The sequence below is a fragment of the Ochotona princeps genome, chromosome 27 (genome assembly GCF_030435755.1).
Source record: "Ochotona princeps isolate mOchPri1 chromosome 27, mOchPri1.hap1, whole genome shotgun sequence".
NCBI lineage: Eukaryota > Metazoa > Chordata > Mammalia > Lagomorpha > Ochotonidae > Ochotona > Ochotona princeps.
Genome location: NC_080858.1, coordinates 25,449,999 through 25,475,092, shown reverse-complemented (window position 1 = coordinate 25,475,092; position 25,094 = coordinate 25,449,999). Strand labels below are relative to the sequence as shown.

At 52.8% G+C, this 25,094-nt stretch overlaps 1 protein-coding gene across 2 annotated transcripts in view; it reads left to right on the top strand.

Moving 5' to 3' along the window:
- The window catches only part of GXYLT1 (glucoside xylosyltransferase 1), a 28,387-nt gene extending 17,200 nt beyond the window's left edge, over positions 1 to 11,187 (top strand). For both annotated transcript variants that reach the window (XM_058656123.1, XM_058656124.1), the window contains 5 exons: positions 678 to 803; positions 2,133 to 2,384; positions 6,055 to 6,178; positions 7,548 to 7,720; positions 10,669 to 11,187. In XM_058656123.1, coding sequence (XP_058512106.1) covers positions 678 to 803; positions 2,133 to 2,384; positions 6,055 to 6,178; positions 7,548 to 7,720; positions 10,669 to 10,830 — 837 coding nt within the window. In that variant the 3' untranslated portion in view covers positions 10,831 to 11,187. The remainder of the gene's footprint in view (positions 1 to 677; positions 804 to 2,132; positions 2,385 to 6,054; positions 6,179 to 7,547; positions 7,721 to 10,668) is intronic.
- Positions 11,188 to 25,094: the final 13,907 nt, after the last annotated feature.

The window sequence follows — 25,094 nt, the reverse complement described above, 5'->3', positions numbered from 1 at the left end:
TAGCAGGGGACTGGATGGAAAATGGAGCAGCCGGGACACAAGCTGGCACCTGTATGGGATCCCAGCACATGCAAGGTGAGGACTTTAGACACTTGGCTACCGTGTCGGGCCCTTAAGATTTATTTTATTTATTTGAAAGGCAGAATTGCAGAGAGAGAGAGCACGTGATCTTTTATCTGCTGGTTCACTCTCCAGTTAGCTGTCACTACCAGGGTTAAGCCAGGCCAAAGCCAGGAGCCAGGAGCTTTTTCCAGACCTCCCACATGGGTACAGGAGCCCAAGGATTCCGGCCTTTCTCTTGGGTTTTCCCAAGTGTATCTGCAGGGAACTGCATAGGAAATGGAACAGCCAGGGCTTGAACCCGTGTCCATACGAGATGCCACTGCTGCAAGCTGCTTCACCTGCTCTGCCAGAGCTCCAACCCCTCTTACTTTTCCATGGTGATAAAGTCAGAGCCCAGTCTTCCTGGTTTGCATTTGTGGAGGTATTGAGAGGAAGAGGAAGGCTTGGTAGGCTCACTGGTCCTCCGGTGTTTGGATTCGTATTCTCTTGGGTTGTTAGAGATTTCATACACTGTGCACAGTCTGTGCTACCTCTGCTGGGGACGTATGTTGGCTGGCAGTTTCTGCTGTGTGGCACCTGGCAGTTGAGATCTTGGCATTTCGTGTCTGTTTCAGCTGGACAGCTGGGCGCGTCTGCAGAACTTTAACTACACGCTGTACCCCATCACCTTCCCACCGGAGAACGCGGCTGAGTGGAAGAAGCTCTTCAAGCCCTGTGCCTCACAGAGACTGTTCCTGCCTGTGAGTGCTCCCTGCCCGCCCCGACGGGGGCTGTGCCTTTGCCAAGGCTGGCTCGCTGTAGAGTCGGTGCCCTTGGGCACCGTCATTGTGGTTCCTACAGCCCTTGTGCCTTCAGGACACGCGGAGGCTCCTCGAGCTTGTGGCTGTCACTGGAAGAGAAAGGAGAGAATTATCTTCCATCTACTGGTTCGCTCCCCCAGTGGCCCCAACAGCTGTGGCTGGCCAGGCCAAAGCAGGGACCCGGGAGCTGCTGCTGGGTCTCCCATGTAGGCGGCAGGGACTCAGGCACTTGGGCCATCCGCTGCTGCTTGCTCAGGCGCGTTAGTGGGGAACTGGCTCGCAGGTGAAGCAGCCTGGCAGCCTGGCAGCCGCGTGCTTGATGCCGCTAAAAACATGTGGGGCTGCAGTTGTTACCAGTCTTCACTTCCGGCAAGGAAGAGCTTGCCAGTCTGGAATTCAGGTTGGCTAGAAAAAAGCCTGAGAAACTTCATATACTTCTGTAGTAGGCCTTCAGTGTTTCTAAGTTGCACACTGAATGGCTGCCATACCCCATGTGTGTCATTGACACATCAGCTTGTGTTCTGCCGGCTGTGTAGGGTGGACAGATGGACAGGCTGGCCCGTCCGTGTGTGACGGGAGAGGCCGTAACTGGTAACCACTGGGTACTCCTGTGCTGCAGTGATGGAAGGGAAGCACTTGGGCTCAGCTGCTTCTCCGCCAGTCGGTTGCACATTATCCACAAGTGTGATTGTTGGTACGAAGCCCCAGCTCTGGCCCTGCCCACGGCGCCTCCCCTATGTGTCGGAGTCGGGGCTGTGGCAGTCAGCATGTCCAGTGCAGCAGACCCCACCCTTCTGCCCCTCTAGAAGAAACAGATTGCCTGTCTGCCTGGAGCTCCAGTGTCTTGGCTCATCTGGAATCGGAAACGGTCCCATGTTTCTGTGAGCTGGCTGCGAGCTCCGGGGAGGACAGGTAATGCTGGCCCCCTGGTGAGGTGCTGGGGTGCTTCTGTTGTGAGAGAGGCTCAGACCCGAGCTCGGGACCTAGGCTTCCTGGCACTGCTCAGAAGGCAGGGAGGGTCTTAGTGCGTTTGGGGTTTGGCATTTGCTGTTTAAGAATGCACAACCCGCACATAGCTTAGCATCATATTCTTGTCTACCCTGCTGTCAAAAATGACCAGTGTAGGCATAATATATGTACTTTTCAAAGTTTTAAGTTAACTTAGGTTTTAGCTAAACCTTTTATAATGAAAACATCTTCTGTTTGTTGTGGTGGTGGGTAAATTCCTAGGGCCACTACTATTAACCATTGAACCATCTTTCCTCATAGTTAATCTTGAAAGAAGTTGACTCCCTGTTGTATGTCGACACCGATATCCTATTTTTACGGCCTGTGGACGATATCTGGTTTTTACTAAAAAAATTTAATTCCACACAAATTGCTGCAATGGCCCCAGAACATGAGGAGCCTCGAATCGGATGGTATAACCGCTTTGCCAGACACCCGTACTACGGAGAGACTGGGCTCAACTCTGGGGTGATGCTTATGAACATGACCCGAATGCGTCGCAAGTACTTCAAGGTGAGCACCGGGGAGGGTGGCTGGTGTACATTTTGAAAGGTTTGCTTTGTAGCAGAACTGTTCCAGGTTTTCTGATTACGCAGCGTCGTTGAGGGGAAGTCTGCTCCTGTGCTTTGCTCTCTGGGTCAGCCCGGCTGGCAGTGGGGGCAGCAGCATTGTCCTGGCCGTGAGCGGGGCTGTACCCTTGGTGGACACCCAGGAATCCCACGGAGCAGTGCAGTCGGATGGTTGGGGGGCTGGCTAAGCTTGGGCAACGCTGTTCTGGGGCTCTTGGCTAACTGCAACCTTTTGGGCTGGGGCCGACCCTGACACCTGATTCACTAACTCAGTTTGGACGTGTGTGGGCTCCAATTTTCTGCGCTGTGGAGTGTTGGTGACAGCAGAGTGCGGCCCCCAGCACAGTGCTGGGGTATGGAAATTTACCTACAAGCAAGCTCCTGCAGATTCCTGGTGTTGCAGGAGTCAGCACTGCTTGCGCTGAGTGTCTCCTGTCGATGACTTGCGGGTGGTCAGTTTTGTTGTCATGGTTTTCGGACCCTGCATGCTTTGGGGCCCTTGTCCGTCAGCTTACAGATATCAGATTTCCCCCCTGAAACCAAGCTGCCTCACTGACCTGGCTCAGTTGGTTTCAGAGAGATCCATTTACAGAACTAAAGCTAGGAGCTTCTAGCTCCCTCCAGGCGTCCCACAGGGTGGAAAGGTGCCAGACGCTGGGGCCGCCTGCCACTGCTTTCCCAGGCGCAGGAGCAGGGGATTGGATTGGAGTGAGCAGCCCGCACTTGAATAGGCGCCTTCCTATGGGAGGCTGGTGCTGCAGGCTTGACTTGCTGTGCCACCATGCCAGCCCCAGTATTTGCTTTTGAATTTTTATTTTTAAAGATTTGTTTATTTGAAAGGCAGCATTGCAGAGGGAGAGGAAGAGACAGAGAGATCTGCTGGGTCAGTGCAAATGGCTCCAACGGCCAGGGCTGGGCCAGGCCGAAGCCAGGAGCCAGGGGCTTCTATGTGGGGGGGTAGGGATCTGAGCATGCAGACCATCGTCTGCTTTGCCAAGGCCATTACCTGGGAGCTGGATCAGAACTGGAGAAGGTGGGACACACACTGGTGCCCGTGGGATGCCAGCATTGCCAGAGGCAGTTCTGGCTGCTCTGCCATTGCACCAGCCCCGTAGTTGGAAGTTTTCAGGTTGTGGTATCATTACTGAGCGTCCTGCCTGTTGGGCTCTGCGTGCTGATCTTAGACCAGGAGATGGTGCTGTGAGATTATGAGCTGCCTTGGCTTCAGAGTGAACAGCGGCTGTGGTGGCAGGGCACTGCAGGTGTAATGCGACACCCTCTGGTGGTTGGTTTGCTTTGGTGTGGGCTGACCCGCTATTCTTTTTTCATTTCCCTTGCTCACTTGAATGCTGTTCTTGGGTGTTGCAGCTGTCTCTCCCCGTCCTGCTGGTTTGTCTGTGGCGTATTAGCCAGGTGACGGCCCACGCGCGCCTGCTGGCTCATGTGATAGACAGCCGGGCAGGATGGTTGCACACTGGCCCCGGGGCTGGGGACACCCGGCTCTCACAACCCTACCCTTGTCCTCTGGACCTAACATTCTCAGGACCTTAGGATTGCTGGGTGATGCTGCAGCGTGGACTGGTCTTCTGCTGCCTTGTTCCACAGTCATTATTTTATTTTCCTACCTGTAGCCTTAGCAACCGTCACTTTGGCTGTTCCTACGAATTCTGCAATTTTTGGGGCATATCTAAACATTGCGTCTGTAGCCTCTACACTGAACGACTTGGAGTCATTTTTCAGACTGCTGTGGTTTGGTTCTGGATGACTCTGGCATTGTGGTTTAACCAGCAAGCTGCCTTTGCGCTGAGGGCAGGGAGAGTTGGAGATGGCGTTTTGGGTTTTGAGTTCGGGTGTTCGGCTGCTAGAGTTCTTTGTGTCTGGTCCCAAGCCTTGGGGGGCATTGGGGGACCATGACTGCAGTCCCTTGCGGAGACAGAATCTTCATTGCTGCCACAATGCCAACCGCGCCCACCTTCCTTTGGGGACAGCAAGTGTGTGGCCAAGCACACACCTGCTAAGACGGCTGGGCCCATGTTTTCTTCTTAAGAAAACCTCTTTGATCTGTGAGGAAACCTGCAGAATTGACAAGATGTTGATGAAGAAATCCATTGAAAGTGCTAATGAGAAAACACTTGAGCACTTGAGGAAACTGGCGGACTGTGTCTTGGCTAGGAACAATTTGTATGTTTTAACTTGAGCTCTGTGCTGAGCTGCATGGTGGGACCTCACACTGTGCACTTGACCTGGCACCTGGCCGGGCCGTCCCTGAGCCGGAGTTACTGCGTAGCTGTCTTGGTTCTGGGCGTCACCCTGGGCTTCTCTGCACGGGCCCCACCTCAGAGCAGTGAGGCTGGGATTCATTGATGTAGGTGAGCAAACCATGGCAGAGTTCTGAAGGGTAAAGGTTGATGGTAAAGGTTGATGTCCCCCGGGAGGAAAAAGCCCTGCCGTGAGGTAGGCGGCTAGGATGTAGAGGACAGGAAGATGTTTTCAGCAGCCATGGTTGCGAGCTCACAGAACAGACTGTTGTAACTGTTGTGGCTTATTATGAGTTCGTGGTTTATAGGCTGAGTGTCATCCTAGACAAGCAGGCCTGGAGCTTAGAGCCAAGTCTGGGTTCAGGCATCCACTGATCGTGTAGTCAAGACAGCCCGGCAGGGAGTGGGTGACAGGCCACGGCACTGAGAGAGCCTGGCACTGATGTGGGTGACAGGCCACGGCACTGAGAGAGCCTGGCACTGATGTGGGTGACAGGCCACGGCACTGAGAGAGCCTGGCACTGATGTGGGTGACAGGCCACGGCACTGAGACAGCCCGGCAGGGAGTGGGTGACAGAACACAGCACCTACACATTCCTGCTTTTTTTTTTTTTTCCAATATCTTCTCCCTTTGCAAGTCATGTTCTATCACAGATACTTCCCAGGGTCTAACGTCGGTTGTACACTATTGTTTTACTCATTATTTTTGAGCACTTTCTTATCAAAGTTGAGCAAGTATGTGTGAGAATGGTAGTGGTCATGGTGAAATAGTCCTGTTTTTCTTTCTTTTTTTTTAAAATAAGATTTATTTATTTATTTTATTGGGAAGTTAGATTTACAAAAAGAAGGAGAGACAGAGAGGAAGATCTTGCATCCGTTGGTTCACTCCCCAAGTAGCCACAGCAGCCGATGCTGAGTTGACCAGGAGCCAGGAGCTTCCTCCGGGTCTCCCATGTGGGTGCAGGGTCCCAAGGCTTTGGGCCGTCCTCGACTGCTTTTCCAGGCCACAAGCAGGGAGCTAGATGGGAAGTGGAGCTGCTGGGACACGAACCAGCGCCATATGGGATCCCAGCAGTTGCCAAGACAGGGATGTAGTCACTAGGCTACTGCGCTGGAGCTGTGTCTGTTTTCTAGTGAGGCCGCTTTGCACATGACTGCCTTCCCTCTCTGGTCACAGTCCCCAAGTCAGTTATCTTGTTGCTCATTGCACGTTTGGACGTCATGTCGGTTTGTTTTGCATGGGGATTGCTGGTGTTTCTCCTGGTGAGGGGAGGGAAGGGGGCTTGTAGTGGTTGCTAAGGGAGCCCGGGGCTCTGAACCTGGGAGCCTGCGAGTCTCCTCCTGTGTTGTTGACAGAACGACGTGACGCCCGCCAGACTTCGCTGGGGAGACGTTCTGGTGCCGCTGCTTAAGAAATACAAGCTGAACATCACGTGGGGCGATCAGGACCTGTTGAACATCATGTTTTTTCACAATCCAGGTAATGATTGCTTAAGTTAATCTTGTAGCTTGTACTTGTTGGAAAAACTCGGAATTAGTCAAAAAAGGAGACATATCTTAATTCTATGCTTGTTGATAGGAGTATGAACAGTTGCCACTATGTATGTTTAGAGCAGAATAAAACTTTCTGACATTAATTTAGTTGAAAGAACCAAATATATTATTCACCATTTGAAGTCTTCTGCAAAAGCAGTGTTTTTTTAAAAATTATTATAGTTTTAAAGACTTATTTGTTTGAAAAACAGAGTTAGAGGGAGAGAGAGTGGGAAAGGGGAGGCAGAACTTGGAGAGAGAGAGAGAAAAGAGATGGAGTGATAGCTGCCATCTGCTGGCTTGCTCTGCGCAGGGGCTGCGCCGGGGCTGTCCAGCCCGTGGTTAGGAGCCGGCGCTCCATCTGTCTCCCCCGTCGGTGGCAGAGGCCCGCGCCCCAGAGCCGGCCTCCACTGCCTTGCAGGGGCCGCTGCAGGGAGGGCATCAGGAGTGCTGCGTGTGAGACTTGAATGGCCGCTCTCGCCCTGCTGCCACAGGTGCTGCTGAAGCCACTGCGGCCACATAGGGTTTTTTTTTTTTAATTATACATTTACTTATTTGAAAGGTGGATTTAAAAAGAAAGCAAACAGAAATTTGCAGTCCTCTGATTCAGCCTCCAGATGGCCTCAGAGACTGGGGCAAGAGCTGTATATCCTTTTTCAAAGATTCAAAAGTTAGAGCCACAGAGAAAGGGAAAGGGGGAGAGCTACTTTCCATTTACTGGTTCACACCCTAAGTGGCCACAACAGCCAGGGCGGAGCCAGGAGCCTCCTCTAGGTCTCACACATGGGTGACCAGGGCCGAAGTGCTCGGGTCATCCTGTGCAGCTTTCCCAGGTCAGTAGCAGGGAGCTGACTTAGAAATGGAGCAAGTTGGGCTCGGCACAGTAGCCTAGAGGCTGAAGTCCTTGCCTTGCATGCACCGGGATCCCATATGGCGCTGGTTCATGTCTCAGCTGGTCCACTTCCCATCCAGCTCCCTGCTCGTGGCCTGGGAAAGCAGTCGAGGACGGCCCAAGGCTTTGGGACCCTGCACCCGTGTGGGAGACCTGGAGGAAGCTCCTGGCTTCAGATCGGCTTAGTTCTAGCCATTGTGGCCATTGGGGAGTGAAGTAGCAGATGAAAAATCTTTCTCTTTGCATCTCCTTCTCTCCAAAAGAAGAGAAAAGAAAGAGCAGCTGGGATGCAAACCAGCACCGATTTGAGATGCCGTGCGTAACACCAGCCCTAAATATTATGTATTTACAGTAGGACTTGTGCAAAGTGTTGATCCTTTGGAATCGGGATCCTTGTGTCATTGTCTGGTCTTTCCTCACGTAGAAAGCCTGTTTGTTTTCCCGTGCCAATGGAATTACCGCCCGGATCACTGCATTTATGGAAGCAACTGCCGGGGGGCCGAGGAGGAAGGCGTCTCCGTCCTTCACGGGAACCGGGGCGTGTACCACGATGACAAGCAGCCCGCGTTCAGAGCCGTGTATGAAGCCCTGAGAAATGTAAGTGAGGCTTTCTGCTGCCCGGCATGGCACCCGGGGCTGGCTCCGTGCACTCCTGCCCCTCCCTCAGCTTTGTGTGGGTTGTGTGCTGGTGGCTCTCTGTGAGTGGTCTTTGCAGGGCCTCTGGCCAGGAGCCACCTCCCTCAGGCTCTTTCACAGGTCCCAGGCCTTGGTGCATCTTATACAGACAGGGTGAGAACCAGGTCCTGTGAGCTGTAGCTTGGATATGGGAACAGAAGCCCGTGGGTTCCTGACTCCGTGGTGCCAGTGTTAACTCTGCCCAGTTGGATATGGGAACAGAAGCCCGTGGGTTCCTGACTCCGTGGTCCCAGTGTTTGCTCTTCCCTGCTCCACATTTACGTTTTCCCTGGTGTATTTGGGGAACACAGCCGCGTTCCCCCTCTGGTGACAGTGCTCTTGGTCTTGGCGTAGCTGGTGTGTCCTTCGCTGGGGAGGCTGACCAGGGCCTCTTCAAGTGTGGTTTGTTGGTGGGACAGGCTGTAGATGCTGCTTCTCATCAGGGTTGCCCAGCATGTCTAGCCCGTGGTTGATCCTTGGCCCAAGCCCTGATCTGCTGTGGTCACGGGACGGTGGGGGAGATTTAGGCCTGGCCTGCAGCCCCCTCCTGCCCCAGGTGCCTGGTTCACAGATACTGACACCCTTTTCTACCCCCTCACTAGCTGTTTCAGTCAACTGAAATCCAGTCTGGTCTGCTTGTTGCCAGTTTTAGAGATTTTTCTTGTCCTTACTTGTACTTTCTTTTTTTTTTTTTTGCAGGGGTTGGGTAGGCTAGGTGTGGTGTTGGTAACCATGGAGATGTGCAAACTGGCACAGGTGCCCCGACTCTGTGGCTCTCGCCCCCAGGCCCGCTGCAGTGCCCGGAAGCTGTCCTCTGCTGCTTCCCGCCTCCCTGTGCAGAAGGAGCTGCAGGGTGTGTGTCCTGCTGTCTTCCTTGCTCCCTTGGCAAGTGGGGTTTCCTTTATCCAGCGTCTTAGCTTGGCAGGAAATGACATCACCCCTTGCCCCTCAGAAGCCTATTCTGAGTGCTGAGTCCACTGTCCTGCAGTCCAGGTGGGCGGCAGGGGGCACTTCTAAGCGAGGTTAGAGTTGCTGCCTCTGCTTGGGGAGAAGGGCTGGGGCCACATGGCTTCTGTGGATGGCAGCCCTGTCTGCCAGTCCCCCATGTGCTGGTACTGGTGGCTGGAAACCTCTGGGCTCGGAGGCCTGGTGGACAGCTCTGAAGGAGGGGTTTGGACTGTAAGTGCTGCGGCAGCCTGCCTTGCCAGGGAGGCAGGGTTCACAGGGACACAAAGATGGGGCTGGGACCCCTGCAGAGGTGGCTCTGGGGCCGCTGGGGTCTGAGGGGCTGGCGTGGCGCTGGAGGTGGGCAGCAGCGGAAGTGCAGTGTGTGCTGGCCCCCTGTGACAGGGGGATTCTGGCCATGCCCAGCACCCTTTGTCCTGTCATAGGCGCCCGTGGGCTTCCGTTGTTCTGTTTGCCAGGCTTCTTGTCTAGAAAGCTTGGGAGGTAAGGTTCCTCAGTCATTGGTATATTGTGGTATGGCTGCACTCAGGAAAGAATTCCAGAATTTAGTGTTGATGTTTATTCTAATGCAGCAGGCCCTGTAGCCTTCAGAAATTAATACTGTATTTTAGTAATACTTTATGATGTGTTGTCAGAGGGTGATAAAAATGAGGAAAAGCACTTTTGAGGTCCCAAGACTTGTGAGGATAAGAAAGAAATGCATTCCTACAAAAATGCAATTCCTTTGTTTCCTCTGAGCATATAAAGCAAACGTTATTAGAGAATTAAACCTCACTCATTTTCTATGCTTTTTTCATTGGTTAATTAAATTTATAGCTGAAAAAAGCCAGTAATCATTTTAAGTTAACTGTCTTTGACATCCTTTTTGAAATGTTATTTTATTTTCAAAATAACTTCAGATACTAAATTAACACATGATTTCTTCTTTCTGTCCCTTTTCCCCCTAATGAAGTTAATCGGTCTCTCAGGATACTCCCCGTTTTCTCTAACTCACTGAGAAGTGAGCTGTCCTCAAGGCTCACGCCCAGCCGAGGGGATCTGAGCTGTGGACGGCTGTGCCAGCACGGGCCCTCGTGGAACCAAGCCCTGTGCGGGCCACGCATATGCGTGTTAAGTTCAAACACTTGACGTTCACTCAGGAGGGGTGACTGCCTGTGGATCTCTGCTTTCGGGTGTCTCTGCTAACTTGTATGTCTTGCCTCTGATTGAAGTGGGTCCCCTCCCAAGGCCTGGGGGATCCGGCCGACTCACAGCATATGTTGGGGTGCATTGTATCGTGCCCCTTGTTTTCCTTTTGAATGCTCAGTGCCACACATCTGTGGCCGCCAGAGGCTCCCGTGGAGCTCTCCCTCCCGCCCGTGTGACTGAGGGTCAGCTGTGACCTCGCTGGACTGTGCTTGTGGGCAGTGGGGGAGGGGCTGGTTAGGGGTGGTTGGGTCAGGCACCGTTTTGGGTACATGATGGCCTGTGGGCGGTCCTTCCCCCCACCACATGCAGGTTAAGGTCTTGGAGTTGTGTGTAGTGGAAAGCAGACTCCGCAGGCAGACACGTGGTTTCTACCCAGGCTTGGGGCGGGGAGAGCAGTTAGATAACTCCTTGGCATCTTGATGTATCTTGTAGTGTGGGAAGGATGCCACTTTGTCACTGATGGGCCAGACAGCACCAAACCGAGTGGCCTGTTCTCTGGGGCCTGGCCAGGGGCGCAGTTTCCGGCTGGTCCCGAGTCCTTTCCCCCTGGGCGTGCGTGGGGTTCTGCTCTTGCTGTCCCTCCCCACAGCCCTCTCCTGGTGGGATGTCCTGTATCCTGCATTCGGCCTGCCCGTGGGGCCGCCCTGGACCTGGGCGCGGCGGGGATTTGGGTAGCCGTGGTGACTTGGGTCTCGCCTGTTGTGTTCTCTCTCCAGTGTTCTTTTGAGGACGCCAGTGTGCGCGCGCTGCTGCAGCCCCTGGAGCTGGCGCTGCGCAAGACGGTGCACACGTACTGCGGCCGGAGCTACGGCCTCTTCATCAAGCAGCTGGCCCGCAGTGTCCGTGACCGCTCCACCAGGCTGCCAAGGGCCACATGACTGCTGCTGGGCCCTGCACTGAGATGACTGCCGTGGTGGGGGCCGGCCCCCTCCGTGGACTCAGAAGAACAAACGTGAACTGTGGCGTAGATGGCGCCCCAGGCCCTGGAGGGTCAGCTGGGATCTGGGGCGCCGGCAGCAGGAAGCTGTCTCCCGTTTTAAATGCGTTGTGAGGTCACTTGGCGGCGCCCACTTCTTGGCGCTCCCTCCCTCGGAGCCCTGCAGGCCTACTGCTGCCTGGTGGTTCTCCAGGGGCCCCCTGAAGGCCTCAGCCGCCACAGGGCCATTGTTTACAGGAGCCCGGAGGCTCTGCTTTAAGGGAATGTGACGTCCGTAGTGTCCCCATGACAATCTCCACGTGCCTTTGTCCATTTCATCTCTGCTCCCTGGTGCTGTTGTTGACAATCACGGTGAACGTGGCCATTGGGCGATGAGCCGGCCATGCGTTAAAGGAAGGACAGTGAGCACTTTGGGGTGTGTGTGTGTGTGTGTGTAAGAGACATGGTGTTTGCATCTGTGTGCGTGTTAAACTCTTGCCAAAACTCTAAGATTGTTAGGCAGATACTGGAGGGAAATGTTTATCACTTTAAATGAATACTTCAGCTTTACTGGACATTCTGGAAGCAGACTACAGCATGCTGGTAACAAGGGGGACCCTTGGTTAGCCTGGCGGTGCAGACTGCACCGGACCAAAATGCGTCGGCGCGTGATAAATTGACAGTGATGTGGGAAGGCGCCGGCCGTTGGAACTTTTCTTCTACCTCAGAGTGGGTTTGAAGGCGTGTGTGCGGGTGGGTAGTCTGGCAGAAGACGTGGGAGCTGCTCTGCTAGGTCTGACTATAAGAATGGCAGTGCTGGGTGCTCTGCCTCTCTTAGCGTTTATTTTTTAACATCATGTAAAACATCTGTATGTTCTAGAACCTTGACTGAGAGCATCCTATGCTCCGGTGGACCTGTGCCTTTTTGTTTCTCCAGGTACCACCCGGTTCAGCTCAGGTGGGGGACTGGAACTCAGGCAGACACAGCCCCGCATCTGTCCAGCCGAGAGTTGGGAGAGCAGGTCATGCCAGGGCTGTTCTCCCCGCAGAGCAGGGCACAGACAGCCCAACACCTACCGCAGGTGGACGCTAGGTGGCCCTGTCCCGATCCTGCTCGGCAGAACAGTGAGTGCAAGAAGCCGCGTACCGGGTACACAGGAGCATGAGAGTGGAACGTGCGGGTCGGAAGGTGTGTCTGAGATCGCTTCCGATGGCCCCTGTGATGGACGCCGCGTGAGAGCCCTGGGGTACTGGTCTGGGGTGGAACCCTGCAAAAAAATTGACATGGTAAAATTGTGCTGCCAGCTGGGCCGTGGCAGCACCTCAGCGTGTTTCCTGTCTCTCCCTTTTGGCTTTGCTGAGATTTGACAAATCCTGCACTTTGTGCTGCTGCTCGCTGAGCTGTGGTCTCATAGCCCAGTCCCCAGGGTCTTCACTTCCCTGGCGTTGGGTAGTCTGATTGGAGTTGGGGGCGGGGTTCCACAGGAAGTTGTAGTAACATTCAAGACAGCCAGCGCCTTGGGGCACCTGGCATTCGCTGCTTGGGGGCCATGTGGAAGTCAGAGCTCGTGTGTGGTAACTTGTGGCATGGTTGGGTTTGGAATGTTAGAGGAAATACTTGGATCCTGAAGCAGGAAATGAACTTGTCGTTAACGGAATCCATAGGAGTTGTTTTCTGGGTGAGCAATGTGTGTGGAGTGATGCCTAAGGAATGTGTAGGTTGTGGTCAGAGCTTAGTCCCTGGTCCTGAGTTACCTTAGCCCCAAACTGTGAGCTTTTACCATCAGCAGGTTGGGGCGACGACTACCAAGACACTGTCCTTACCTGAAACCACCGTGGGTGTCACAGCTTACCTGGAACAAGGTTGGATTGAATTCTCGGAGTTTTACCTGGACACGGTCACTTTCCCCTTGAGAATTTTCTAGAAACACTGTCCTCTGAGTCAGGTAAACTGGGAGCTGGGCCACTTGGAGAACGGGCGTGGTCTTCCCTGAGGCCCCGTGCTGTCTGTAGTTGGTGTGACCCTTGGGCCAAGTGCTTGGTGTCTGTACATTAAGACAAGGTTAAACTTGCAGGCATGTCTGGCCCACAAGTTACCAGAGCCAGAGCCGCAGGAGTCATTCGGAGCAAAGTGACCCCCTCTAAGTACTTGGAAAACCTTTAGAAAATAGATACTTTAGTTACACTTGAAGAAATGCATTCCCCGCCCCTACAAACTGTAGTATAGGTGCATAGAATGACTGAATCCTGTCCTCCCCACACCTGGGAGACTGCGCGTGGTGTGACAGCTTGCAGGCCCTGGCTGTGTGTCCCGCTGCAGCCCGTGTCCCTGGGGGAAGGAAGAATTGTTGCTGGAGAGGAGAGCAGGCCTTTGTGCCTTTGGCCTGCCCATGCTCAGGCTGAACGTCCTCTGACACACGGTCTGCTTGTGTGACGTACGAAGGAAGGCTCTCAGAGGAACAGAAAATCAGAGCGGAGAAAGAATGAGGAAGAAGGAAATGGAGCAAGTGGGAAGAGGGAAGAGTAGGGGAAGGGAAAGGCGTTGGGTGGGAGAGTGGTGGAAGAGGAAGGAGGGACGGGGAGAGGAGCAGACGGGGAGGAGAGGGGTGGTCTGTCCTGAGGGCCAGGGACTGCGTCACTCCTGGGCCTGTGACTACACACACGTCCTACTTGGCCTTGTCCCGTGGCCAGGCCAGCTTCTGGGGGGATGCAGTCTTCCTGGGGAGTGTGGCTAGGCGGTCAGTTGCAGAGGTCCCTGCCTGGCCTTGAGTGGAGCTGGAGTAGTGAACCCGTGTCATTCCTCCTTAGGGACCCTTGCGGTGGCACCAGGAGCAGATTGCAGAGGAGTGGAGGTGACAGGTACCCATCAAAGGTGCAGTGCGTTGTACCCCTCAGGTGCTTGTATTCTAAGTAATAGGTACCCTAGGACCAGTGAAGGCTCCTTCAGATGTTCTTAGGATTTAAGCACGGTTTTGGGAGGCTGGTTGGCTTTCCACCTATCTGTAACATCCAGGGTTGGGTGGGACCAACAGCCAGGACACACAGCCTGGGCCCGAGTGCTTGGTGAGGACCCAGGGACTGGCACCTCCATCGCTGCTGTCTGCCTGGGTCTGCGCCAGCAGGAACCTGGAGTGAGGAGCTGGAGCTGGGGGTTAGAGCCAGGCACTCCAACGACGGATGCGGGCATCTTCGCGGCTACGTGGCCAGCTCCCTCCCTGATCAATTTTTCTTTAATCTTGGATTCTTTAGAATAAGTAGGAGTGTAATGTCAGAAGCGGGGCCTATTACACATTTATGAAATGCAATTTCTTCAGGTGTCTTAATAATTGCCTTATTACTGCATTTTAATATTTAATAAAAGTAGATGAATTGATTTGTATGTAACCGTCCTCCTTTTACATATTGCCAAAGCAGCTGTAAAAATCTGGCTAAACTTTTTGAAATGTGTGTTTCTTAATTCGTTGAAAGTGAAGCTAGATTTTTAAAAGCTAAGTTAATTTACCTTACAACAGAAATGTAAGAGCATAGAATTTAAAGAAAAATGACTTACGGTATTAAAATTTTTTAGCAGTTTGTGAGAAAAACATAGAATAGCATCTTACACAGGGCAGGCAGTGTGGCATTGGTTGTAAATTGGCAACAGACTTACTCTTTGGTGGAAGTTGTGTTCTCACTATCTCTCTCCCAACAGTTCCTGATGTCTGTTGAGTGATTGCCTTAACCTTTTCTGTGAATGATTTCAAACAAGAGAGCCTTTGAAAAGACACAGGAAGAAAAGAGAGGTGGAAAGGTGTGTCCGTGTATCCCGTAACATTGAGAAGGCTCATGAGGAGAGGGCTCACAGTCCGTCCTGGGAACCAACCGGGAACCCTCGTGGATGCTTGGCCGTGCCTGGGTCAGTGGCTGGCATGACACCCTCCACGGTTGCTCCTGAACGTGCTGGGCATTGCATCTGGGAAATGAGCGAATTCTGACAGCAGTGAAAATGGGCTCTTTGCAGCCTTTCTATAGAACTTCTCTGGGGAATACTGGGATATGTTTTTTTTCTGTTATGCAAAAGAACCCAGGGCCAGGGGTGTGGCAGTACAGATGCAGGAGGGCACACGGGTCACCTGTGTTGTCACCCATATTTGGAAGCTGGGCCAGTAGTCTGGACCTGTCTCGGCCGGCCGTTCCCTGCACTGTAATTGTGAGTGGCTGGGGTTCCGAAGCCCTGGGCAGGCAGTGAGCCTGCCCCGACGGGGGAGACCCTGCCCCGTGACTGCTTCCTGCGCTGTGGTTTCAGCATAATGTGAACACCCTCCTCCGGTCCGGCACGTGTGTCAGCGTTTCCCAGGGCGAGTACGAACTTTGGGGTTTGAATCTAAGAAGAGTACAAAAGCACTTCTTTGTGTTTGGGTGGAATTCAGCTCATTTTTTGGAAAAAAACATTTTTGGAGAAACTCTGTTGCTGTTAACAAACATGTACTCAATAAACATGTAGTTTCCTTACATCGTGTGTCTGAGTGCTCTTGGGGTCAGAGAAGTTGGGAGTCATGGGGGACATGCTCCCTGACCAGCAGTCCATGTGGAAGGCGGCCCCTGGGTCAGCACCCAGGGAGTGTCTGTCCCCTGGGGCCTGCGTTCCGTCTGGCCACGGCCGTCTCTGCTGAGTGAAGACCTCTGGAACCCCCTTGGACCCCTGCAGCCTGGCCACCAGGGACCTCAGTTGATACCAAGGAGAGTAGAAGAATTGGACAGCTTGTTGCCCCACAGCATCACGAGTTACGGTGAGTGCTCACAGCTTTTGCGTCGTCACACATGCCGTGGATGAACGGAAGCTCTCCGTGACCGCTGGGATTAACTCGGAATTCGCCCCAGACTCTGCCTCTCAACTTACCTTACTTTGGTGGTTTTTCTCTGTCGTGCTTGTCATCTTCTCATAAATAAAACTGTGCAGTCGAACTTACAATAAACTGTCTACATGCTGTCCCTGATTCACTAATGTGAATGTGGTGTTCCCTTCATTTTATTCATATGTATGCGCATGCACATGGATGGAGCTCTGTGTGTCAGCACGGTGACTTGTAGCCGTTCTGCAGGCGAGAAGCCTGAGGAGCGAGCGGAGGGATGCGGGAAGGGGCCGTGTTCATGCAGACAGACCTCAGGACTGAGAAGAAGGTCTCACACGGATGACGAGCCGCAGCGTGCTGACGACAGAATGGCTGGCCTGGCGTGCCTGGTACAAGGCTTCACTTCCCCATCCCGGGAGTGGGCGGGACTGTGGCCTGGGGACCATGAGGAAAAGGGGGCCGTGGGACCTCCTGTAAAATCAACCACTGGCAAAGGAGCACGTTTTGAATACTGACAGCAAGTTCATTTCAGTGAAGTTGAAATTCAATGGTAAAGACAGATTTCTCCTTGGCTTTTCAGAAATCTCACTTTCCACACTTCTATTGAGTCTTCACTTTTATACTTAAAAAAATATATATATATTAAAATGTTTATTGATGGCCTGGTGCAATGGCCTAGTGGCTAAACCCTTGCCTTGTGGGGATCCCATAGGAGACCCAGCAGGTGCCACTCTCTGCTTACCCCAGACCTGGTTCTCGTGCTTACCAGTCAGAGTGGTAAACCAAGAGGGAGGAGCCCACTCCCATCTCCAGATCTCACATTCTCCAGGTGGTTCTGCAGTTTAACTTGACAAAATATGCCGCCCCCCCCCCATGCCAGCATCTGCCGGCTGAAGTGGCAAAGCCCAACCCACACCCACTCTGGGTTATGCTTGTACCAGTAGAACAACAACCCAGCCTGGCTTTCCCTTGATATACCTCACATGAGGCCAACAGGTGGTGTAGCCCTGCCCAGCCTGGTCTGTCCCCATCCCAGCTCTCAAGCTGTCCAGTGGGAGTGGTGGTCCAGCAGGGAAGTCCTCCACAGCCCACCTACTGGCTTTGCCCCCTCCCTACGGGGTCTCATGTGCGTGCTAGTTGGGTGCTGCAGCCTAGCAGGACTTGTATTTCCATAGGGTTGGGCCCACATGTTCCCCACAGAATCTACTCCTGGACATGGTTCTCTTGTGTATTGTTCAGTGTCATGGCCCTGCCTAATGTGACCCATCCCCTGTCCCGACATTCAGTCAGGTACTGGGATCCAGTCCTGCTAGACAGGCCCCCAGCCCTAGCTTTTACATGGACTGGCATATGGTGGCCAGCCATGTTCCATGCTAACCAGCCCAACTCGGCTTCCGATGTGGGCTGGTGCATGAATCTGACCCCCACAGCACTCAGGGATGGGAAGCTGGCGTCCCAGGCAGCAGCTCAGCGTGCTGCACCGCATGCCCACACCTGCCAGGTTGTTGAATTCTCAGCCTAGTGAAGAGGAACCTGAAGGGTCGGTCTCTGATCCCTTGCCACCTGGCTTAAAGGAGAAGGTCGCACGTTGTGTCCTGCGTGCTTTACAAAAGCAGTTTGTTGTAATCTTTCAGAAGCTTCAGAAGTCAGCCAGTTAAAAATGTGCTATTCTTACATCTCTAGAAACTAAAACATAAAATTTGCTTTGTTTTGGGGCCATATGTTGCTGTTCTTTATTTAACTAAGACTACATTTAAAATGATTTATTTGCTTATTTGGTTTGAAAGAGTTACAGAGGGAGAGAGAAAAAAAAATTTTTTTCCTTCCCAGTTGGTCACAATTCTGAAAGTGGGCCAGGTCCAATCCAGGAGCCAGAGCTTCATCCCGTCTCCCACATGGGCAGGTGCCCAAGCTCTTGGACCTTCTGCAGTTTTCCCCACATGCATTAGCAGGGGGCTAGATTGGAAGTGGAGCAGTTGGGACCCAAACTGGTGCCCACTGGGACGCTGGCAACAGGTAGCAGTGTGAGTCAGCACGCCACAGCACTGGCCCCAAGGTATGATTTTAAACTGGATTTTTAATCTGTTTATCGTAACATAGGCTAACCTGAGAACTCATGATCAAATCAGGTGTCACCTGGGCGTCTGAGCGGAGAACAGGTGTGTCCGGGACCCCGGGAGGGAAAGCAGTGCTTGCAAAGGACGGTAGGCAGTGTGAGTCCTCCCAGGCCACACTGGCTGCTCTTTGTTCGCACACAGAGGCTCCCTCCGAACTGAGTGTCAGGGCTGTGACCTGTGGGTTCTTCCCGAAGCCAAGGAAATGTTCTGGAACTTGCGCCGGGGACTAGAAACCATGGCCTGCAGGGCTGTGAGCGGTGCAGCTGGAGGCAGGCTCCGTGTCCACTGCACAGGAAGAACGGGCCTGGGCTGCTGGGGGCCCCATGGCCCCAGGCCAGATGTGCAAAGAATAGCCTTTCACACTGGAGTCCAAGTGTGGCTTGCTGATGGCAGGCTGCAAGTTCAAGTTTCTTCAAGAAAATGTATCATTTTCAAGGTCAGAGACAGGGGCAAGAGAGATCTTTCATCAAACTGGTTCTGTCTCCAACCACCTGCTGCTGCCAGGGCTGGCCCAGGTCCAAGCTGGGAGACTGGAACTCCAGCCAGGTCTCTCTCGTGGGTGACTTTGGCCCAGGTGTGCTCCAGCCAGCAGAGCCAGTAACATGGACACGGAGAGGGTCTGGGGACGAAGGACGGACAGGAGACCAGTGATGGTGGAAGTCTCTGCGAAGTCTCTATTGCTCCTTCCCCACCCTTATATACTCTTCCCCCCACATCCTCATTTAGCAGGATGTTGGATACAGATGAGTCCAGTTAGTCCAGGTGTTTTTAGCCACAAGCCTGGTTCCTGTTCCTGCCCAGGCTAACGAGCACTAATCAACTCCTTAGCCCACCACACAAGTGCTTGAAGCCCCGCCTGCTGCCCTCTGGCAAGAGCAGGAGCCAGGACATGAACTGAAGCTCTGGCAGGATGTGACATTTACACTGCAAAAACAATAAAGTATGTTCTGGAAACATTGTTTCTTTCAATAGTGAGATTTGTGCAAGCTAATACTTAGGGCAAATGATGCTTCAAATGTAGGGCAGTTTTGAGGGACAGTGGAAATGCAAACTGCTGTGTTGATTTCCCTGTCCGTATGCGTGGAGCTCACGGGATGGGTGGGGTGGGCTACTTCCTCATCACTCATTTCCACATGTCAGCCACTCCTACTTAGTGCTTAGTGTGACGTTTGTGAGTGACCAGGGACAGGCATCCTCTCCGAGTGACCAGGGACAGGTTTATTTACTTAGCTTATTTGAAAGGCAGTGAGACAAAAGACGGAACAAGGCTGCCACTGAGCTCTCCCATCAGTTTCTTCCGCCACTGCTGACCAGAGCTGGATCTGGGTCACGTCAGAGCCTGGAGCCTGGATCTCAGCCTGCTTCTCACATGTGGGAGGCACAGACCCAAGAACTCAAGCCGGCACCTGCTGCTTCCCAGGGTTTACGTCAGCAGGATGCTGGGACTCGAACCCGGGTTCTAGGGGTGTGGCTGTTCCAAGTGGCATTGGGGTGCTCTTTGTAACTCCTGCTCCTGAACTCTTGATGAGTGAGTGCGCTCTGAGGGAATGACAGAGCTGTTTCCTCCATCTGTGAAGAATGCAATGTGGACAGAGTGGCATTGGTGGAGTGAGCCTGCAGACTGGGGAGGTGTCCCTGCAGAGATGCAAGGTGAAGCTGATGCCTAGTGGACAAGCACCTGCTGCTCTGGGTAGCCGCTGGACGCGGGACAGAGGCTGTGAGCCTCGGAGAGCACGGCGCCTGAACCACGCAGGGAGGCTGTGGCTCTACTGTTTTAGAACCTAAATGATACTTCCGTTACTGACAGCTGAAGCCGGGAGCTTAAAAAAAAAAAAAAAAAAGCGATGGCAAGGCCAGGTCTGTATTTTTGGAGGCTATTTAAAAGTTTGGCATTTAAATTTATACATGAAGTAAAAAAAATGAAGCAAGTCCTGTCACCCTTTGACAGGCTTAATCGCTTCTCCTGTAATTCAAACAGTAACCTAATAGCAAGGTGCTGAGCGTGGCTCAGTGCAGGTGTTGCTTAATTAGCTATTGGATTGGGCTGCCTTGGATTCTCCCTCGCCTAGGTACGGTGTTTGTGCAACATGCAAATGAGAACGCTGAGCTGGAATGTTCAAGGGCCAACCTCCAGACAGACCGACCTGGAAGCAGTGAGGAGTTTGAGCTGGGCAAGGTTGGCGCCCAGCTGGATTCCTGGTTCCCCTCAGGGCTGCTCCTGCACTCGGGCCAGTGGCCTGGGGAACAGCTGGAAGTTGTTTCACAGTGAATTTTCCTGAACCAACTCTGGTAATCTCATTGCTCCTGGAGAAACAGCATCTCCATCGTGCATCTGCGCTCGGTGTGCACCAGGAAGGAGTGACAATCCATCACTGTGTTCAGATTCCCCTCCTGCCCCATGCAAGAACTGTGAGCTTCACCTGTCTGCAGGAGAGCTGGTCCCGTGGTCATCCATGGAACCCCTGCATGTGTCGGGTCCTCGCAGCCGGGCACAGGCAGGGAGCCCACTGAGCAGGAGGGCGGCTGAGTGCTGTACCAGGGGCTGGAGAGGGCAGTGGAGTCACTGGGACCCGAGCTCTTGCTGAGCTCCTCCAGGACAGGCATGGGGAAGACAAACTCCATGCATTGAGATGATGTGAGAGCTGTTTATTGATTTGTGAGATTAAAACTGTTTAAAAATAGTTACTGATTTGAAAGGCAGAGTTACACAGAGAGGGACAACACACACACATGCTGGCTGGGACTTTGCCAGGCTGAACTAAGGAGCCAGGAACTCCATCTGGGTGTGCTGCATGGGTGCAGGGGCCCAAGGACCTGAGCCATCTTCCCTGCCCTACCAGGCACGTCAGCAGGGAAGTGGCTCGAGAGTGGAGCAGCCGGGACCTGGTTGCAGCGTTGCTAGGGAATGCCGTTGTCACAGGTCTGCCTTAGGTCACACCACAATGCCTGCCTGAGATGAAAACCATTCTCATCTATTTGTTTTTTTTATTATATATATATTTTTATTAATTATTTAGCATTATGTGACAGTTTCATAGGCTCTGGGAGTCCCCCCATACTTCCCCCTCCCCCACCCCCCGGTGGATTCCTCCACCTTGATGCAGTATTACAATTCAAATTCAATCAAGATTCTTTCTTTGCAAACATATACCAAGCGTAGAGTCCAGCTACTTATTGTCCAGATGGGTTGAACAGTTTCTTGGGGAGACCATTTCTGGTCTGAAGTTAGAGCTGGTAGAATATCATCACAGTCGATTAACATTCTCATCTATTTATTTGGAAGGCAGACAGGCCTGTCTGAGCTCCCAGTTCCTTCCCCAGTGCCTGTGCTGGCCTGGCCTGGGCAAGACAGAAACCAGAAGCTGGGAACTCAGGCCAGTTCTCCGTGGTGGGCGGCAGGGCCGATTACTGAAGCCATCCCTGCTGCCTTCCGGGGCACGCGTTAGCAGGAAGTTGAGGTGGGGCCCTAGGGCCGCGTTCCTGATGCAGGGATCTTGACTGGGTAAGTGGGCGTCTTCATGGCCTGGCTTCACGCCTGCGCTGAGGATGGTTTCTCCAGCTGAGTTTTTGGAGTTCACTCGGCTCTGCGGCTTGTTGGCTGTTGGAGCATAGAGAAGGTGCTTGGCCTTCCTGAGCCTGAACCTCCTCTTCTAGAGATGTAAGTGATGCTGGGGACCCGGCCGGAGGTGCTGTCAACATGTATACGTGACAGCTGACTGTCCACACCCTGGTTGCCAACGTGGCCAATAGAAGCCCCCCAAATCGCTTGCCGAAGGACTCGAAACTAGGCTAGAGGGGGGCGCTCGCACAGCTTGTCGGTCACAGCTCCCAGGGCCAAGGCCTGGTTCCATCTGGTTCGTGCTTGCTAGCAAAAAGTAGTTGAAAGTGACCCTCAGATCTCTTCAAAGTCTCCGATTTTTGGGCACCGTGGGGCCTTGAATCAATGGTCGTCGATCAATTTCTCTTGTATGCTGTTAGTTTTCTCTCTCCCCTTCCACTCTGTGGACTGGAAATCAGCACGTAGTTGACAGAGAGGATCAATAGGGTGCACCTGTGCTTAGCAGCACCCTGCATGGGAGCCACGTGTGCTCCTGGAAACACACATGAGGGGGAGTGTTCTCAGAGGGGGTCCTGGAGTCCCTGCGGGAGGCTCTGTGACCTGAGGTCTGCCTCCTCAATTATGCCCAGAGAACAAATCAATCCGTGTGCCCCAAGGGAAAGGGACCATCCTGAGCATCCCAAGACGAACACTAAACTCAGGTTCTATTCACTGCTTTCATTTCCGGCCCCTCTGGACTGGGCTTTCAGGTTACGACTCACCTCTCAGGAAAAAAAAAAGTCCTATTTCCTGTTGGACATCACACACCTGCTCTCGGGGACTCAGGAAATGCAACCTTGGCTTTATAGTCCAGACCACGTGGCTCGAGCCGAGTGCCAGGGAGCTGGCTCTGCGCGAGCCTGCAGGGTGTGGCGTGCAGACCCTGGAGGAGCCTGCTGTGTCCCCAAGAAACCCCTGGCACGACAGAGGTGTGCATGACCAACCCTTTCCACTAGGGGGAGCTGGAGAAGCAGAACTGGCATTGGCATTTTTTCTCCTCCTTTCCTTTTTCCTCCCTCCATCCCTCCCTCCCTTTTTATTTATTGTTATTGGAAAGGCAAATATATATAAGAATGGTCTTTCATCTGCTAGTTCACTTCCTAAGTGGCCACAGTGGTTAGAGCAGAGGTGATCCAAAGCCAGGAGCCAGGAGCCTCTTTTGGTTCTCCCATGTGGGTGCTGGGTCCCAAGGCTTTGGGCCGTCCTTACCTCATTCTCAGGCCACAAGCAGTTGGATGGGAAGTGGAGCAGCAGGGACACGAACCAGCACCCATATGCGATCCCGGTGTGAGGATTTAGCCAGTTAGGCTACCGGACCTGGTATTTGTATTTTCTAAATGAACTTGGGAGATGACGCATGGAATGCTTACATATGCTCACACCGGCATTTGTGGTTGAGAGCCACACCATCACGGAATCCCGAACCATCAGTTTAAGGTTAAAGCTTGTTCCTACTTCACTGTGTGATTAACAGGCTTTGCCACCAGTGAGCCAAGGCAGTGGGCAACCCATTCATTCTGCCATTAAACGAATAAGAAAGGCATAGTTACACTGGCTCACTCCCTGAGGGCAGGGCCAGACAAGCCAGGGGCTGCCACTCCATCCAGGTCTGCCCCATGGGAGGCAGGGGCCAAGCACGGAGGCCCTCTGCTGCCGCTCTCCCAGGCGCCCTAGCAGGGTCAGGACTTCAGGAATCCCGGGAGGAAGTGATGTCATAGACACGTCACTGGCAAGCAGGGAATACTGGAAGGAAGTGACATCACAGACATTTCGGTGTTTGACTTCAAGTGACATGAACACTGAACTCACATGTCACAGAATTTAGAACAAATTTGTAGAATTCTTAAAAACTCAGCGACGGGCCCGGCGGCGTGGCCTAGCGGCTAAAGTCCTCGCCTTGAAAGCCCCGGGATCCCATATGGGCGCCGGTTCTAATCCCGGCAGCTCCACTTCCCATCCAGCTCCCTGCTTGTGGCCTGGGAAAGCAGTTGAGGACGGCCCAATGCATTGGGACACTGCACCCGCGTGGGAGACCCGGAGGAGGTTCCAGGTTCCCGGCTTCGGATCGGCGCGCATCGGCCCGTTGCGGCTCACTTGGGGAGTGAATCATCGGACGGAAGATCTTCCTCTCTGTCTCTCCTCTGTATATATCTGGCTGTAATAAAATGAATAAAATCTTTAAAAAAAAAAAAAAAAAAAAAAACTCAGCGACAATCAAAACAGCACACATTTCAAACAAACTTGTAATATATCAAATAATATATGGATATAAGTATACACTATAGTGTAAATGCTTGGCAGAAGAAGTATATAAATTATATTTTACTAACAGTCATTAAAAATTAAGGGAATTGGGTCTGACACAATAGCATAGCAGCTAAAGTCCTTGCCTTGCACGCACCAGGATCCCATATGGTCGCCGGTTCTGATCCTGGCATCCCCACTTCCTATCCAGCTCCCTGCTTGTGGCCTGGGAAAGCATTAGAGGACGGCCCAAAGCCTTGAGACCCTGCACCTGCGTGGGAGACCTGAAAGAAGCTCCTGGCTCCTGGCTATGGATCGGCGCAGCACCAGCTGTTGTGGTCACTTGGGGGAGTGACTCATCGTACAGAAGATCCTCCTTTCTGTCTCTCCTCTGTATATTTGCCTTTCCAAAGAAAAAAATCTTTAAAAAAAATTAAGGGAGTTAATCTCCGATGTAAACTCAAATATCTAGTACATCTTGGTTTCTTGAAGAACTACCTAGTTCATTTCTTGGCTGTTTGGCTAAGATCAAGTGAACAATTACCTAGTTCAAGGACTGGCACCGTGGCTTCCCCTTGCAGTGCCAGCATCCTCTGTAAATGGCACGGGTGCTGCTTGAGTCCTGGGTGCTCCACTTTCCATCCAGGTCCTCGGTAACAGCCGGGGAAAGCAGCAGGTGGCCCCGGTCCACATGGGGGACCTGGAGGAAGGTCCTGGCTCAGCTCTGACCACTGGGGCCACTTGAGGAGTGAACCGGTGGATGGAAGATGCGTCTCTCTGTCCCTCCTCTCTGTAAATCTGCCTTTCTAGTAAAAACACATTTCTTTAGCTTGGCCTTGGTTTGAAACCAGTTCTGCACGGTTAATCCCACTCATAATCACCAATGTCTGTCCTCGAGTTTCCTTAAGAGTTTGAGTGAACCCGTATGTAAAAATACTTTAGTTTTAGGCAAGAAATAGTTAACTAGAAGGAATTTCCTGTGATTCAACCAATAATTTGTTTCATACAGGTGATATTTTTTGGCATCTTCTCTCTCCCTATTGGGGAATTTTTATAACCAGCTCTAAACATAGCCTACCTCTTCAGGCTGCTTCCAGCTCAAGTTGTAAGAATAGGAGCTCCATGATTTAACTGATGTCAGTGGGGATTGACTGTGGCCACCGGAAGCTGTCCCGGCCCCTGCATGCAGCGATGCGTCTCAGGGCACAGTTCCCAGACCTTCGTGGCCTGTCCCTCACTTCCTGGGATCGCCGGTGTTTCTGAAAAACTCCAAATCGTGCAAGCTGGAAAGCCCGCTCGTGAGCAACCCTGAGCAACCACATCTCTGACCTTGAAGGGCCACAGCCCTGCATGCAGCAGACCCAGGTTGCTGGGCAGCTCAGGATGAAGTGACAAATGCTGGCCTGGCCCATTGGAGCACCTATATCCAGGCTGC